Genomic DNA, 18,623 nt, shown 5'->3' on the forward strand with positions numbered 1-18,623 from the left:
AGCACATTACATCGCCTATATAAATATATACTGGAACAAAGACCGACGCACAAACTTGCACGAACACACGTACCGACTTGGAAAGAGGAAAAGAATGAAGGACAGAGTTGATACTGGAGTCTCAGAAGTAAGGAAAAGAAAGAAAGAGAGGAAGGAAAGAAGTGTGAGTGAGCAAGAACGAGCTAAACTGAGAACAATGAACAGAGGGGGGGGGGGGGGGGGGGGGAGAAGGGGAAAAAAAGGAGAGGCGTCAAAGAAAAAGGAAAAAATAAGTGAGCCCAGATGAGCCATACATAGCAACGGAGGCACCAGCCAACTCCCAATCGTCTTTCTTTTTGCACCCCTCCCCGCATCCACCACCACCATCAACTCACCCACCCCATCTTCTCACTCTCTCACATACAGTCAGTCTCTCTCTCTCCCTCTCTCTCCATGGTTATCAGAGGTCGTGCTCAATAGAATAAATTTCCCTGGTTGCTAGGCAATCCCATAAAGCGGCGAGAACGAGCAAAGTGATATAAATAATGTATTTGCATTATCTAATCAGCTGACAACCACCCCCTCCCACACGCAGAGAGGAGAGAGAGTGCGAGCGAGTGAGACAGGCATGGGGGGGCATTTGATAATTGGAACGCGATTAATTCATTGAGCGCAAAGCCTTCGTCCTTGAGAGTATGCATGCATATGTGAAGCTGTGTACGAATATGGGTTCGTTGGAGAGGGCCGAAAGTAAAGCGTGCATTTGTGTGCGGCTGACTCAGAGCAGGCTCCACTACAGAGCAGGAGAGATGAGATGTGGAGGATGATGGGAGTGGGTCAGATTCATTGCATACCGCGCCGGAAGCAAGGCTGGGCCATGTTTCAGGATCAGCTAACTGTCAGAACACAAACACACACGCGCACATGCCACACATACGCACAAGTCGACCAAAGGCTTACCATAATGAGGTTAACAGCACAAACAGACAAATGTGTAATAGCTACTCCCATGATAGACAAACGTAATGCATGCTCAGTTGTAGCCAGTGGACTGCAGCGATCGAGAAATTAAACTGAAAATCCTGGTCTCACACACACACACACACTTGCACACTTACAAACACCATACTATAGTCATATACTGGTTTCCCTCACTACCGCACCCTCCATCCATCCAAAAATACTCCAAAACCAGCAGCTGACCAGAGCAGTGAGTCACCGTCTGATGGCTTCGTTTCTTTCCCTCTCTTACAGAGAAACCATGTGGACACAGCTGATGCTAACATGAAGTGCAGTGAGTAAAGAAGTGTGCGGGTGAATAAGGGAAGATGGTAGCCACATTGCATGGGTTGGTGAGCTTCTGCATCGATTCCAGTAATGGGTTTCTCTTACTCACATTTCCCTTTCCCCGTCTAACATGGGTAGAGTGGAAAATCTACACGATGCTGTGTTATAAAGGACTCATGTCAAAGAAAATGTCTTAGAACTTTGAAAAACTTTGGTGGCTTTTGGATAATTCGGCTAATCAGACATAATCACCTTTCAATTCTGGTTTAATGCGCAGGCATGTGGATTGGGCCTGACGCTCTTAGCTAAATCTAACAGTATAACTTTTTTTCACAAAAGTATTCCTTGAAGAGGAAATGTGATTTCAAATGGAACATCAGACTCATAAAGCCTTGCTGTAGGATTCAATTAGGCAGGACAAGAACCCACCATGGAAACCTCACAGGCTGTTAGGAGACTTAGACCTTTCTCTGCTCCTGGTTCTGCTGGAGGTTTCTTCCTTTTTAAAAAAAAGCTTTTCCTTCCCCTTGTCTCCAAAGTGCTCGCTCACAGAGGGTCGTCTGATTATTTTCCCTGTATTATTGTAGGGTCTTTACCTTAAAATGTAAAGGCTCTTGGGGCAACTGTTGTTGTGATTTGGCTTTATATCTATAAAACTGAACTAAACTGAACTGTATCGAAGCTAACAGTTTAATGTCAGTGACTTTTGAAATGAAAATTATTCAGACAACGCCTGCAGCATTTCAAGAAGACTGCTGAATGGTGACACTAGCTTCTGAGCTTTGTCACACTTTTTAACTTAAAAAACAGACTATAGCTTACAAAATTAACATCATGTTGTTTTAAATAAGACGTGAAACTAGCAAGGAAGCATTTACTGAGAGGATAGATCGAGTCAGCAGCCGTTTTTCTGTTGACTTCTAAACATACACTGCTTCTTGCAATCCGATGAGTCTCCCCCAACTGGATGTAAGAAACATTACACGTTTAAGGTAGTTATGCACTGGCTTCACTCCTAAATCTGGAAGCAACGTATCTTTTACAGTTTATATGCAGCTTAAATGACTTTAAGAAAGGCCCCCGATCTTCTAGTGAAAGCAATGTACAGTGCAGTACACACTGAGCACGCATGATAAGCCCACGGAAACCACTTGTAAACAGGCTCCTAATGAAATTGCATTTCCACAATAAATATCAGATCACATTAACTGTTGAGCCACAGAAAGGTATAGTTACCATGAAAACATCTTAAGGACATTCATGGAAAGTACAGTAGGTACTTTTGCAGAATAATAACTGAGGTGTAAGAATATCTACCAAGAATATCTTAAGAATTCCCCTTAAGGCACAGCAGAAAATGGGCCACTGGCACACAAAATGTCCACAGCAGATACTGTGTAAAAATAAATGGATGAACGCAGAGCCGCACAGCACCACAGAGTAACTGTAGGCTCATTTCTGGCCGGCTGATGCAAGTCACAAATATGGGCGAAGCTCCAAATAAAATGTCCCACACATTGTCCCACAGGCTCCATAACAATGCAAGAATGCAGTTATTTACTGCAAGCCTCCATTAGCATGCCTAACATAGTATAGTCCATAAACTTTAGTGTTCTACAAGCAGAATTTTTGTATTTGGGTCAATTTGTGTCTATTACAATGTGTGCCTCTGTCCAAGTGTACACATATAGTTTACTTAAAAAAAGCAAGCCCAAGTAGTCCACATGTGCTCCAAATCCGTGGAGGAAGGCTGGCATACACAAACACAGTCATGCCTAAACACATGCACATGCGTACACGTACTCAAACACTCAGACTGAGAACACATCTGTCCTGTAAGAGACCCAGAGACGGACGCTGCCAGCTGGCTTTGTTTCAACTTCTCACCCCCTGGGATTGGTTCTCCCACAGGCCAAATATGGAAGAGAAGCGTACCTCTGTCTAACCCAGTGGGACTGCACTTCTACGCACACAGACACACGCACATGCATCCAAAAGTGCGCTGCAGGAGCAAAAGCACTAGCCTTATGTGGTCACAAGAAGGCTAAAGTGATATCAGCCAGCACATCTCCGGTCACTATGGAGACCGCAGTCATTGTGTGTGAGTGTGTGTGTGTGAGTGTCGAGTGCTGCGTTTGGATTTGAGGAATATCCCTCTCTGGTTCGTTCACTGTGACAACAGAGTCAGTTCAAAGGTCAGAAGAGCTGTGGTTAATCCTGTGGATCATCTGGAAGACAGACTGAGAGAGCGAGAGAGAAGCGAGGGAGTGGGTGGAAGTGGGCGAGAGAGGATCTTTACAGTGCGGCAGTGAGAGAGAAAGAGGATCTGCTGGGATGAAAGAAATGTGGGGGAGTGATCAGGAAAGAGAGAGTGAGTCTTTAAGCGCTATTTTTCATTTGCTGGTGATGGAGCAAAATTTGTTTGCTTCTATTTTCTGAAATTTCAGGTTTGCCTGCAACAAATTGGCACGTCTCAGAGGACAACAGCAACGCACTGCGATAAACAGGACTGAACCACTCAGAGTTCTGACAATGACACAGTACAGCACGCCACAGAGGAGAGAAAGACTACACGATTACAGTATGAACAGTATGAGGCAGTATAAGTGTACTATACTTATAACAGTGTAAGTACTATTAGAAGCACATGGCAAACTTTAAAAAATGCGCTTAAACAAGAAAATTCCAAATTAACTTGCAGTACAACTAAGTTTCTGAGGCTAATATAATCTACAGCCGTTTGAAACATGAGGGATTTGTTTTGCTTCTAAAAGAGCAAAGAAGCTACCATTGCTAATATTAGCAGCTAATAAGCATCTGTTACAATTATAGCCTTTATGATAAAGGCAACATCACCCACTGGTTTGCTGTCCTGCTGTGAAGCTTCAAGCTGTGCCTATGAGACCATAAACTCGTCAGAAAAGTGTTCTGAGGTCATAGATGAAGCTGAGGGCTGCTTTCACACAGATTCCTTCTTAGGTTTTGCAGACGCATAACCTTTAACCACGTGACGTTACTCTTCCACCATTTCTGACGTGTGACAATCAACTATTTAAGCTCAAATGAAAAGAAAAAGCCAGTCATCCTGGCCTACAGACCAGCCCGTTGTCACTCCAGAGGCGAACGCAAAACCTTCTGCGTTTTTATGCTACACGCCTGGTTATGGATGAAATCCAGTAGAATGACTCTACTCGTTCCAGCCATGTATTCCAGCCCTGACCCTAACCTTATCCCTAACGTTAACCAGAACTTTAATGACATTAGATAGTGTTTTACAAAGCGATTTAAGTAAAATGAACAAGCATGTGTAGATTCATTCCAAACGGTTCTCATGTTTCCTCATTTTTCCGATCTCGTAATATAGGGACATGTTGGGTGCCCGGAAGCGTAACATATCGACGATTTGTCACCTAGCGTAAAATGTTACACTTTGGGAGTGAGAACATGTACAGACAGGTCCACGAGTATGTGGCAAGCACCCATCACAAGGGGAAAATTCCTTGAATGATTGCAAGTGGTTGCTGCAGGTTGATGGGAGTCGCTAGGAAGTCACATAATCATAGAGATGGAAAGTGTTCCTCCTGGCAACCATCTGTCACTAGGGAGAAATGTGTGTTCCTGCATGGGTTGGTGAAAACATCCTCGTTATTGCTTTGCTTGCTAACATAATGCAGTGGTTGTAGTTTGAATGGAAGCAAAGTCCTTGTCTACAAACACAGCTACTCTCCGAGCTCTAAGGAAACTGTGAAAAGTGCAAAACAAACAGGAAATGGAGACTGTTCACCAGTCGTGTTTAAGAAGTAAAACTCCTTAAACATGACTGTATCTGTGGAGCAAAACTTTTACTTTGAAAGTGAACCTTCTCCATTTCTGATTTGTGCCACACTTTTTTAAGTTGTACTACCACTCGCCTAGTAGTTTGCAAGATTTTGCAGACAAACGCCAACTGTAGCAATCTGTTAGCAACCAAAGCAATCACTGTAGGGTTTTTTGTTTTGTTTTTTTGGTGGAGCACCTTCTTTAAATCCGATTTCACCCAGTGAGAGCCAGCAACCTCTAGGAACCACTGCCAACCAGTCGGGCAAATGCACATTCTTCTCTATCAGCCAGTGATTGTACCACATCCAGCACGGCAGACAGCTCTCATGCAATGTGCAAATCGCACCCTGTGAGAAACCACAACAGAATCTGTCTTCATTTTTGCATTCAGAGCAGTCGCCGCCTGCTGGTTTGCAGGTTTAAAGTAAATCCGCAGCCGCTTCATTTTATGTACACTATACTGGCAAAAGTATTCACTGGTCTGCATTCACACACATATGAGCTTGAGTGACGTCACATTCATAATCTATAGAGTTTAAAATGATGTCGAAATGTGATATAACAGCTTAATCTGGGAAGGCTTTATTGAAGTTTTTGACCGTTCTCCCAGAAGCACATTGATGAGGTCAGCCAGTGGATGTGACTGGAAAACAAGAATTCAATGATTTGGAAGGGTGAGTGATTACTTTTGTTAATACAGTGTATAGGTTATAGTTTAATACAGTAACTGAATATAAAAGTGCTAAGAGCTCAAATTCATCTGTGTCTTGAGTGCTGTCTTTAGTTGTTTGATCAGATGGATTAAAATCTATATAATAACTCAAAAAATTGTTTAAATATCAAATTAAAAATGTGTGCGCACACTGCCATGTTGCTACTGTGTATATAAGAACATGTGACCACAGTGGGACATGGTTTAGTCTGACTGACAAAAGTCCCCTGAAATGTACTTTTATCTACACGTATTGCTGTTGTTGTTGCGAGGAAAGCCTTTTCCTACTCTCTGGGAGGCGTGTTTATGAAGGCTGAAGGCAGCTGATGCAATTTAATTGTGACGTAATTTAACTTGGTGAATTTGAGAAAACTTTTAACTTCATTAAACAGCCCTACACTGTCTGAGTCAGAGCGTGTGAGCTAATCCACAGCAAGTCCAAATGTAAAAGATCTCGCTTGAAGTACACTTTTATATAACTTTGCTCAGTCAACTAGAAGCACTGCAAATACTTCATTAATATGTGTATATGTGTGTGTGTGTGTGTGTGTGTGTGTGTGTGTGTGTGTGTGTGTGTGTGTGTGTGTGTGTGTGTGTGTGTGTGTGTGTGTGTGTGTGTGTGTGTGTGTGTGTGTGTGTGTTTTTAGCAGACATCAAATAAGTGTTTGCACATGTTCCGCTTGCATATTACGTCAGTTTTGATTTAATTTTTAATTTACTAAATTATAGCATTTAAACATGTCACTGTAGCCAATCATGTGTTTGTGTGCATGTGTGTGAGAGAGGATACTGAACACCATGTTTGCATGTGTGACACTTGAAAGAGCAGAGCGTTACATAAGTTCTAACTTAATTTTGCAGCCTCTAAAGCATCCGCTATCTCTCACCGTGTGCACCAGTATCCGTTCTCCTGTAGGATGCATGGCCAGGGCCTCGTCATACAGGCCTTTGGCTTCGTCCAGGTGGCCCCGGAGCTCGGCCAGGCGGCCCCGCTGCAGCAGCACAGAGTGAGAGTTGGGGAAGAGCGAACTGGCCTCGGCTATACAGAACTGAGCCTCCTTAAGCCGACTGTCTGCCATGAACAGCTCTCCTGCAGGATGACACGAAGAGAGAAGTAAAGAAAGGAGGTGAAAAGGTCAAGAGAGGAAAAGAGGTGGAGGGGGGAAAGAAAAAGGACAGAATGACAGAGGAGGGAAAACAATAAAAGAAAGGAAGTGATGAAGCAAAGATGGAGAGCCAGAGAAAGAAAAAGAGGAGAATAAGAGTATTAATGCCCTGAGTAACCCTGTGACAGTAACTGTGATGAACTTTGCTGTGAGTTCAGCAGCATCATGTAAAAATAATATCTGTGCAGTGCTCAAATACTACACACAACCACACACACAAACACACACGCAAACCATGAAAGTGAGAGTCGGAGCGATGTAGTGGCTGAAAGTCATGAAGCTGTTGCCTAATATGGCCATCACATATTAAAGCTGCCTGCCTCCTTTCTTTGCTGCTGGGAAGATGAGGACAAACCCCACACACAAATGTTTACACACACACAAAGTCAGAATCACGCCCACAAGCACTTTACTCTCCAATAAGACCTCAAAAATAAGAGCTGACCACAGGACCTGCCCCCTCAGCTGGAGCAGACCAATGTGCGGACCGGATGCTTCAGCGAGACCTGTCAATCATTTACGTGAGAGGACATTGGGTCAACAGGCAGAGAAACCCTGAGAAGGAAACCCTTCAGCTCTAAAACACTGACAGCATTGTGCGCACGTGTTACAGAGAGGGCTGTTGTGCAAATACATCGAGAGAGCCGTCTGCTCCCGAGTGCAGAGAACCCATGTGTGTGTTTGGTAGCGGATGTTTTGTTTGTTTACCTGTGTCTCAGAGATGCACAGATGGGAAATACTTAGTGCACGCATGCTACCTCTGCGAGATGAGAAAACAAAAAAACGGAAGAAAAAAAACAAAAACCCTTTTCAGCTGCCTCAGGGTTCCTTTTCATGGCTTCATTTTGGGGAAAAAGGTTTCAGTGAGCGATTATGTAAGACTTTCTCCTGCTGCTCATAGGAAAAAACTGTTAGATCAGTGCCTGCATGCACAGAGAATATTTATATGTTTAGAGCTAAGTATGTGAGTCTCGCATACTGCTAAATGTATTCCTTTTAAAGAGCCGTGTGTGTGTGTGCGTTTTTCTGTTAGGCCAAAGAGAATGTAAGATAAGAAGAGGAAGTGACCGATGAGAAGAGGAATGCTATGAAAGAATGAAGGGGGGGGGGGGGGGGGGGGGGATTGGTGTCCAGCCTTGAGCCAGGGGCCACACCCTTGGTTTCTCTCACACACACACTGCTCTCAGCAGATGAATAGCAGAGGCTCAGAGGTTACACATAGAAAATAACCTTCAGATTACACAAAGCCACGGGGGACGTGACCGCTTGGCTCCATTCAACCCCTCTTGTGTCGTAAAGCATCGAATACAGCAAAGGCATCTTCGCTGTGTGCATTTCCATTCTTGCCTCTCATGGCTCATCCACTCAAGCCAAGTGCAACAGATCCTCGGCCTTCATTTCCTGCTCATGCTCTGCTCTTTTATGTGAACTTCCTCAGGTAGGCTGAAGAAGGGTGGAGGCAACAGCAATGTGGATAACTGAGCATTGTCTCCTTAACAGAGCAGTGGCCAAATGTATTTAAGCACTGAGACACGTCAGTGTCAACTATTCAGCTATTTCATTTTAAACACCAACAAGCCTGCAAATAGATATTCTCTTCCAAAAATCTGCTATACTGTAACGCTGCGTTCTCCAGGGTTTCGCATGTAGCAAAATTAATATTCTCTGAGAATTTCAGTGACTGTTGTGCCCGAAACAAAAACGCACGCTCACAATGAACCGAACGCACAAACAGTGTCTCACTCCCTTGAGCGACTGAAACTCATCTGAGCTGATAAACAGGTCAGCAAGGCGTTGGAAGACAGCGAGGCTGCACAGCTTTCATTCACTGCAACATCGCACATTCATTAAAAGGTGCCAGCGGAGATTGTATTTGTATTTACTGTAGGGTTACCTGGATTTCTTTGGTGAGGGCATCACTGACACATAGTCGAATGTTTCAATAGCTATTGAGGCAATTACTGTAAAGACACATTTGCATCTGGTGTCTGAGTGAGTTAACTCAGTTGCCATTTCCAGTTACTTCCTGTTTTATTTTGAAAAGTATGCCCTGTTGTGGTATCAGGTACTGGTACTGCTCTGTGACATCACCAGAAAGACCTACGCACAGTGCTTAGATAACTTCTTAGACTGCCACACACTGTATGATTTATGCCACAAGCTGCTCTAAATTAACAGAGCATCATGGACAATTATTTATAACACTACATTATGTGAACTACAACTCAAATGCTCCTTTTACAGTGTATAGTAGCATAAAGGAACTAAAATCTCCACACGTTCGACGTGGATGTGATCGCTCTCTGTTGTCAATATCATGTACAGAAAGCGAGGCAGATCTATGACATTGGTCGAAGTTCACTGAAAGGACTACCACAGAATTTTTTATGGTTGCCACAGGATGAAGACTACTTACTTTGAAGGTCCCCTAATATTTGCCTCAGCATGAAGTCAACAATGTAAGTTTTAGGTTTTCAATAACTATCAAACAGTTTACCAGTAATTTGCTTCAGTCATTCATTTTGCTTAAAAGCCCCTTTTCCATTAGTACCCACTCGGATTGACTCGGCACGGTTCACTACGGTTTAAGGGTGTTCCATTAGATAACAGTACCTGGTACCAGATACTAAAATAGTACCTGCTCGGCCGGGGTTATAAGCGATCTGAGCAGGTACTAAAATGTGACATCATCAGACTGCATGCCAACAATTGGCTGGTCGGGGAATCACTCAGTGAGCCATGAGAGCGTCTCCTTCACGAAAATCAAAACCACCAACAACGCCGTGGTCCCCGAGTCTGACGAAAAGCTACAGACCAACCAGCAGGTATACTGTTGCGTCGACATCCACCTTTGTTTAAGCGTTCGTGGATCATGCTAATTACGTCACGGGACGCTCGGACACATTACTATAACAACAACCACTCTCATTGGGTGAGTAGGTACTAATGGAAAAGGGGCTTTAGTGACTCGAGTCACAATCTTTTTGCAATCTTTTTACATGAACTGCAGACTGGCTTTAGTGCTTACTGATAAACATTAGCATGCCAGTATACTGAACCAGCAGTGTGAACAAGGTAATCTATCAGCTAACGTGTTAGCATGGTGTTTTAGCAGACGGGTGCTGCTCATGAAAACACTGTCATGCTTTGCTGAGCTGTGGCCTCGTTGTCTGCTTCATAGCTTTTATTTAAAAAAAACTGGATGACTAAAATGGTTTCTTACTGTTGGGCTTCAGATCACTAGGATAAAACATTGAATCTGATTCATTTGTCCAGCAAAGTTAATGCAAGCTTTGTCTTTATTTCATTTTTAGTTCACCAGTAAGTTAAAGCTCATGGACCCCAACATGGTTTCACGATATGGGCTGACCTTGTATCTCGGATGAGGATGAAAAGAGGTTCAAATCCCAAAAGATCCCAACCACAATAATTCCTGAAATATCATTTTCATTCAAGTGTGCGCTCTCATACCAGCCTGCAGCCAAATGCGTTCCAGGATGGTCCAAATATAGGTGGGCCCATGGCGACGGGTAGAGCTGAGGTCTGACACCTCGGACAGAGCCGCTTCAAGACGGGATAGTGCAACTGACGAAGGACTCTGTGAACCTGAAGCAGGATCATAGGTAAGAAATGGGAGCTGTTAGTGCTGCAAATGTTTCCTCATCTTGCACATTAAACCAACTAAACACTAAAGTGGTGATTTACAACCTGAACAATGAATATGCATATGTTAGCATTGATGAGAAGCAGACAGAAACTGTGTTTTCTTCCGTAGAGAAAAAAAAGTAAAATATTTCAAAGCCAGTAACTATAATGTCCTGAATCCCTGAACACTAAATGTGCAGGTTGCAGATCCTGCTCTAAACACAGGTGTGAGTCACATCATTGATATTTAAACAGCACAGCTGGTTTCCGGAACTGGGTTGCAGACAAGCAAACAGGGCTTTTAATCCAGAATAGGTCAAAAGCTGGGGGATTTAGACTGACCTACAAATTCACCTTTCTCACTGCTATTTACCCAAAGCCATAGAGAGAGCAGGATGTGTTTAACTTAAACTAATCAATTCGGCATGTTGCAATCCAAATATGCACAGTGACATGTCGTTTCTAAAAGATTTGAGCAAGCGAGAGAACAGACCAGTGGAGGTGTCCTGGAAGTCAGGCAGGGTGAGGTGGATGGAGGGTTTCCTGCCGCTGGGGCTGACCTCTGTCCTCTCAGGCATCGGTATACTGCTGCTGTCATCTGTCTCGCTGTAACACATCAGAGAGGACATTCACATGTACTGTTTTTGTTTTTATCCGTGAGATTCCACCTGTGACTGAAATTAAAGATCAAGTCCATCTTAAATAAATTGGCTTTAATACACATAATTTGTGTATTACAGCTCGCTTGCTAATAATGAAAAGGAAAAGCAAAGGTGTGCGATAGCCAGGTCCTCCTTCTGCTTTTAGCATTTTGCTATGCTAAAGGTTATGCTAAAGCTAAAAAGTATCAATGACTCACTTTTAACATGAAGGCAGCATAAAGGAAAAATAAGTCAGGAAATGGTCAACAGATAGATAGATAGATAGATAGATAGATAGATAGATAGATAGATAGATAGATAGATAGATAGATAGATAGATATTCTTAAACATTTTGAAATGGCTAGGCTAGCTTAAATTACATTGTTCTGAAAAGTATTTGTCCATTTTTAAAAATACATATTTGTACAACATTTTTCCTTAATAAATGCAGTCTCAAAAATTGCACATCAAAGTTTATTAGCTTCCTCAGTTCTTTCCTCCTGCATCTTTTCTCTGTATCAAGTTAGAAGGAGAGGTCAAAGAAAAAAGCCAATGAAACATGAGCTAGCGAGCTAACTGTGTAGTAGAGCTGGGCGATAGAACGATAACGATATGTATTGCGAAATAAATTTTTCTCGATAGAAAAATTAAACTATTGCGATAGGCCTCACTGCTCTTGTCCTCTTAAAAAAAAGAAAAAAAAAAAGAACAGCCAATCCAAATTAAGTAGCGCAGAGCCGAACCAATCACAGCCGCAGCGTCACGTCACGTGACTTGTTACGTACAGCACAAGTGCCAAGCCGCACGTGTGTATTTGTTTGGGAAGCAGCCAGCCGCCGTGCCGCCTGGGTAATGGAGGAAATGAGTGCGCCGACTAGAGAAAATCAACCGAGAGCGTGACTGAAGGTTACCGAAGAGAAAACAGATGATGGTTCCAATGCTGGAGAGATTGTCGAATGGAAGAGCCATAGAAGCTCCGTAGTGTGAAGGTATTTCGGCTATTTCAAGTCAAACAGAGTAGCGCGCACTGTAAATTGTGCTGAAAGCAAGTCTGGAAATACAATAAACCGGTGCATGCTCAGTCTCTGACTGGAAGCGCTAATTCGTCATTCGGCTTTTGTCAGACTAAAGTAACTGTTAAAACTGTTTGAAAAGCTCAGCTATACAACAAGGAGAGATTGAGAATTTCCTTTTAGTTCTCAGTTTATTTGATATTGACAAAAGTTAGTCAGTTTTGTCTGTTCTTCTGTAAAACAAACTAAGATTTATTTTTAGAATTAATATTTTGTTTCTAAGTGGAATTGACAATTTAGTCTGCTTTGTTTGTTCTATTTTGAAACTTAAACGCTTTAGCGGCTGCCTTTTGTGTAGTTTGCAATATTTGCCTTTATTTATCTGAAAAAGTCTCATGTTCCTTAATTACATCTACTCTGTTCAACTTATTATGGGAAATAAATATTTAAATCAAAACAAGCTGCTGATTATTTCAGATTTTACTTGTGAGCAACGGCACATTTAAATCTTACAAATATAGTTATTTGGCTTATATCGTGATAGATATCGTTATCGCCTGAAATGAAAAAAACATATCGTGATATGAAAAAATCTCATATCGCCCAGCTCTACTGTGTAGCAACACTAATGCATGCTTCCATGCAGAGGTTCACAGTGTAACCAGTGTGATGTCGAGCATTATACTTGTTACTGTAGCAGAAACTGCACTTCCTGAAGTTCCAGCATGCCATTTATTCAAGAACCACTTGACTGAGCCATTAGTGAAGCCTCAGCTTTGTGGATGCATAGTAAATGCACAACATTCAGGGGGAAAAGATATTTGAAACCTTATTTCTGGAAAAAGTCATAAAATGTGAAGCCGTTTTTAATCAGATTCAAGTGGTGAGTCAGTAGATGTAGTTTTTTAAAACCTGGAGTTATTAAAATGAGCTTTATTCTAATTTAAATAGAGATTTCAAAAAAATACCTACTGGTGTTACCCACACACGTCTACAAGGAGTTTAGTGTGGAAGCTATGCCTGAGAGTCAGTCATCAGCTACTTTGAGTCATTGAAGTGGCCCTCTCCAATGTACTGGATGCAATGATTATCACCTGATGTGAGGTATGGACCATCTAAATTATTTTTTCTTGTGTTCTGGTCAGTGAAATTCTAATGTGTCAACATTTAGTATTTATTATTAGGTATAATTTTGTTTGTGTAATACATAAATAGAGTCTATGGAGGTACCTGGCTTAGCAAACTAGCTAGCATTAGCTGATGCTTTAACTTAGTGCACCACTTTTTGTCCAAATGTTGGTCAGGCGAGCACGAGACAGTCGTTGGTATCAATTCCTTCATGCTCCAGGAGCTGCCTGCATACTCTCGTCACATGAGTCCAGGAATTGCTGTGCACCAAAAGAAACACAGGACCCACCATACCAGAATTTTAACCCAATACCTAATGGCAGTCAGGGTGCTGATGCCTACCCTGTAAGGCCTGTGTGTCTCTCCTCAGATACGCTTCTACAGACCTTCACTGACCCACCACCAAGAGAGAGCTCTTGAGCAATGGCATGAAGGAGCTAAAACTTTTAACTGACTTCATGCTAAACTCTGATTAAGAAATGGTCAAAGAGTATATTTGTTGTTCATCCTCCTAGCTCCTTCAGGAACTATGTGAAAATAAAGAGTTAGATGGGAAATTTTTACAAAGAAAATACAAATTCCATGCAAATTTTTGTCTGTAATCGTTCTACCAGCCTTCATTTATAAATAAATATAATTTTTGCATTTGTTTTTTTTTACATTTGTATTTTTGTATTGGTTTTGGTAGTGCCTTTAGTGTTCAGTTATTATGAAGGGTAATAATGAGCTTTGCTGTATGTCAGTTCTGGTATTCAAAACATGAAAAAGGTCAACATCTCAAAAGCACTCAGGTCACAGGTAGAACATTATATCAGAAAAAGCATTAATGCGTGAACACACACACACACACACACACACACACACACACACACACACACACACACACACACACACACACACACACACACTGAATAACACCGTAGCAGAGACAGCCGCCCCCTCCCAGCCTCATCGTGCACAACAGCACAGAAACTATTTGAGCTAAACGGTAATGCACATTTTGCAGCGCACGATAAACAAAGTAGCGCCAATGCTTATCTCTCTTGTGCATGCTCACCTGGAGCGGCTGACATCATAGCGGCTCTGCCAGTGCTGCAACATCTCCTCACAGGTATGCAGGGCTGCAGCCGGGCCGAGCAGCACCTCTTCAAGCTTTACCTTTGTGAACAGCAAACTGGAACAAGAAAAAGCCACAATGCATTTTTGTTTAAATTTGAACTGTTTTGTTTTGTTTTTATAACCAGAACATCTGTTCATATAAGATTAACTAATATGCACATTAATCTGTAAACTGAGTGCATGAGATTGAAAGCCTTGAACAGTTCTTATTGTTACATAAAAGATTGGAGGGGATGTAAAAGCTACCAGCTATTATCCCCTGCAACAGACTTTAACCTTATTTGGTTACAAGAGTTAGAAAACACATCACAAGACATAAATTTGCATGCAAGCATGTGTGTTTGTGCTAGTGCAGTACCTGGGAGCTTAGAGCCCATAAACATATTGCATGTAGAATAATGCACATATGGATCAACAGAAGCAGAGACAGTAAAGATAGTCATCAACAACAACCTTTAAGAGTTGTGTGTGTGTTGAGAGGCTGATGAGAGGAGGCTGTAGAGTGTTTCCGCTCGGCCCTTTTAGTTGAAGACAACTGGTTAAGTGATGTGGGAGTCTCTGATGTGAAAGTCTGTATGTCTGTGTGTTTGTGTGTGTGTGTGTTTGTGTGTGTTTGCCGTTGTGTGTGTGTAGTAATTGCCAGAAGGGGCTCTCAGAGGATGGGGTCTGTCATGGGCATCACTCATCCATGAGTGTGAGGAGGGAGAGAGGGAAAGAGGCAGAGAGACTATGGTGTTTGCAACATCTGACGCCAAGCTGTCCACTGCCTCTGTTGAAGGCTCCTCCAATTATTCTGTGCTCTCCTGTCAAGGGGGAGGGAGGGAGTCTGGAGGGGGGAGGCGGTGGGATGAAGAAGAGATGGATGAAGTGATGGAGGGAAGGTGAGGATCAATGGCTGAGCGAAAGGAGTTCGTGTCAGGGGAGAAAACTCTTGTTGAAATGCGCCTCGTTACTGACTCACGGGTCGGTGCACGGCTGGGAGAAGGGAGTGTGTGCGGAGGGTGTGAAGCAATGATGGAGGGATTTTTGAAAAGAAAAAAATGTACGAGTGTGGGAGGAACGGGGTTGGATTTGCTGACATGCAGATGACAAGTGCTGCCGAGGGACGCTGAGTTAAGGATACGCCTGCCAGTAGGAGTCCACCAGAGTGTGTACGTGTGGTTGTGTGCATCTCTCTAGACTCCCCGTTACCGGTGTGACAAAGCGTTTAGAAGCTTTGTGATGATGTAAACCCATCTAAGTGTTAAGATGTGACAAAGTGTGTGTGTGTGGGTGTATCTCACGTGAACAAAGAACCGTGTAACCTGAAAGTTTGTAATTATTTTCTAATAAAGCTGCTGAGTTTCAAATGAGCATGTAAAACTTATATTGTGTAATGTTTGTACAACAAATAATATAAATTTCATACTCATTCACAGATAAATTACAGTAATCTTGCTTTTTTCTTCCAGTCAGTTTCAATTTGTCATTAATGAAACCCACTCCTTCATGGTAATTTCAAAATAAGAGCTTGCAAAGAAATAAATTTGCAAGTTTCTTCTGAAACTGAAAGAAAACTGGAGTTCATAGGAGGCCATTAATATGGTTAATGGAGCTACATAACTAAAAAAGTGCTTTGAAATCAGCAAAGATACCCTGTTGTTCTGAATCCCTTGTTTAATTTAATGAAGTTCAAGTTATTGTATATTGTGCACACTCACTGATCACTCTCTAATCAGCCAAAGGTGATTTAAGTGTTGGTGCCAGACGGGCAGGTCTGAGTATTTCAGGAACTGCTGATCTGTTTGGATTTTCCCGCATAACCATCTCTAAGCTTTGCAGGGAATGGTGAAAATGCCTTGTTGATACCAGAGATCCAAGGGAAGATTGGCCAGAGTGCTTCAACCTAATAGGATGGAAACAGGGGCTCAAACAACCAATCGCCACAACCAAGGCATCCATCTCTGAACACACAAGAGATGAAACCTTAAAGCAGACAAGCTACAGCAGCAGAAGACCACAGCGGGTACCTCTCCTGTCAGCTGAGGCTACAATATACATAGGCTCACCTAAACTGGACCACAGAGGACTGGAAAAATGTTGCTCTGTTGCAACATTATGATGGTAGCGTCACAATTTGGCCTAAACAACATGAAAACATGGATACAATATAATCCAATGAACGATAAAACTATAAAACTAAAAAGAAATGTCTCTTGCTGCTTTAATATCCTGCATCTTTTAGAATATTCAAAGGACTGGCTCACCTCAATATAACGCTTTTCCATTGTACTGAAGCGCCTAAAGTGCTTTATACAACATGTGTCATTAACCCAAGAATTTTCCCCTATATTTAAGTGTTTTCTCTGATGATTTCATCAGGAGCAACTCAGAGTTCAGTATCTTCTTCAGGAATACTTTGGCATGCAGACTAGAACAACCAGGAATTAAACCAACAACCCTCAAACTAGTAGATACCCTGCTCCACCTCTGGAGCCATAGCCACCCACAACAACAACCATCTTCAAGAAGATGGTTGTCATTTTCTATCAACTAAATCTTATTTGTAGAGCTTCAAGTGTTCCTCTGCATAAACACTATGAGTTCAGCTCTTGAGTTCCCACTATATGTGAGCCTTTTGCAGACATTGTTAGGTGCAATGTTGCATCAAAAAAATATTTTTGGGAGACAGCGGATGGTGAATTACACGCCTCGCTCCCCTCATGCAATATGGCAAACAGACCATCCCGATTTGCTGGTCTATTTAATTGTAAATTTCCCATATTTCCCGCTGATATGTCAATGCTGCCACTACTGCCCTGCATTGCTGCTTGCTCTTTCAACCCATCCACCACCCCGGCATCTACCTGTAGGCTTCATGGCTAGATTAGACCATCATCATTCCCTAGATGCCAGTTTCTAACTATATTCTGATACTGTAGCAAATAATCAAACGCGAGTTTTCGGACCTCTGGAAAGTGTTGAAAGGCTTTTGAATAATGTTTGTAGTGCTAAATTTCACTAGGCTGCACTACTTTTGATAAAAAACTGGAGCTAAAATGATGGGAAAAGCTCAATTAATTTCATTACTTGCATCTTTTATGTACAAATATTGTCATCATTTACTAGTTAATTCCAATATCTTTTACTTGTTGGTAAAAGTAAAAGCAGCTGGAATATACTTTCAGATTAAAAGCTTAAAAAGGGATGTGTTTTGCCCTTTCGGTTAGTGAAAGGCTTCAGTAGCATCAAACATGATGAACGTCATCTGAAAAACAGCAAAGTGAAGCAAACTGTTACAACGGAAAGGTTGAAAAAGACTTATGTTTGCATTCAAGACATTTTTATTCTTGTAGCAATCAGAAAACAGGAACATCGGCATATGAAATTGGTAAAATTAGGAAAAGATGTCACCGTCACTGATATAGGGCTTCTAATATGGCATATTAGAAGGTATAAAAATAAAAAAAACAAGTTTGTTGAAAATATAGCACAGTAAAGTCATATATTCATTCTACAGCGTGTTTTTGCACGATTAATTCACTGTGAACATAAAAAAGAAATATCAACTGATCTAAGTCATCCAAGGATAGAGCCTTTTCCTCTATTACAATCAGTGCTCTCCCTCACAGCTCCACAACAGACAGATTTCATCAAGATTACAACATTCAAAACTGCACATGAAATTACAAAGGCTGTCATTTCCAGCCTCCTGGGAGTGAGCCTGGTGTGTGCAGAGTGGAGTGTTTGAGGATGCATAGCAGTGAGTAGTGTAGCTCAGAGTAAGAGCTCAGTGGTGGCTGGCTAAGAGCGGTGAGCACCAGCGTAAACTCCATATAAAAATAGCTAATAATGTTCCTTAGAAAAAGTGGTACATGTACAGTATTACTCATTTTGCACTCCCACAGATCAGAGTGCGGATACTCTACAGGCAGATGGGTGCACGCACACACACAGAAAAGTGCACGTGTGTGTCACACTCGAGTATATAATGAGTATACAGTTATACAGTATGCACATCCATAGAGAATAACACGCAAGACCCATGCTTGCTCAGAGCACATAGTAATCCAGGCCTGCATGTGCAGGCTAACACATGCTTGTGCAGAATCACACACACACACACATGTAGCA

The 18,623-nt window shown here is 42.1% G+C and overlaps 1 protein-coding gene across 1 annotated transcript in view; it reads right to left on the reverse strand.

Moving 5' to 3' along the window:
• Positions 1-18,623, reverse strand: part of ttc7a (tetratricopeptide repeat domain 7A) — a 68,001-nt gene that overhangs the window by 16,239 nt on the left and 33,139 nt on the right. The window contains exons 16-19 of the mRNA XM_080869563.1: positions 14,449-14,565; positions 11,102-11,214; positions 10,435-10,569; positions 6,685-6,887 (exon numbers count right to left, since the gene is read on the reverse strand). Of these exons, the coding sequence (XP_080725689.1) occupies positions 6,685-6,887; positions 10,435-10,569; positions 11,102-11,214; positions 14,449-14,565 (568 nt within the window). The remainder of the gene's footprint in view (positions 1-6,684; positions 6,888-10,434; positions 10,570-11,101; positions 11,215-14,448; positions 14,566-18,623) is intronic.

Source organism: Rhamphochromis sp. 'chilingali', assembly GCF_963969265.1.
Source record: "Rhamphochromis sp. 'chilingali' genome assembly, chromosome: 20".
Taxonomy (NCBI): Eukaryota; Metazoa; Chordata; class Actinopteri; order Cichliformes; family Cichlidae; genus Rhamphochromis; species Rhamphochromis sp. 'chilingali'.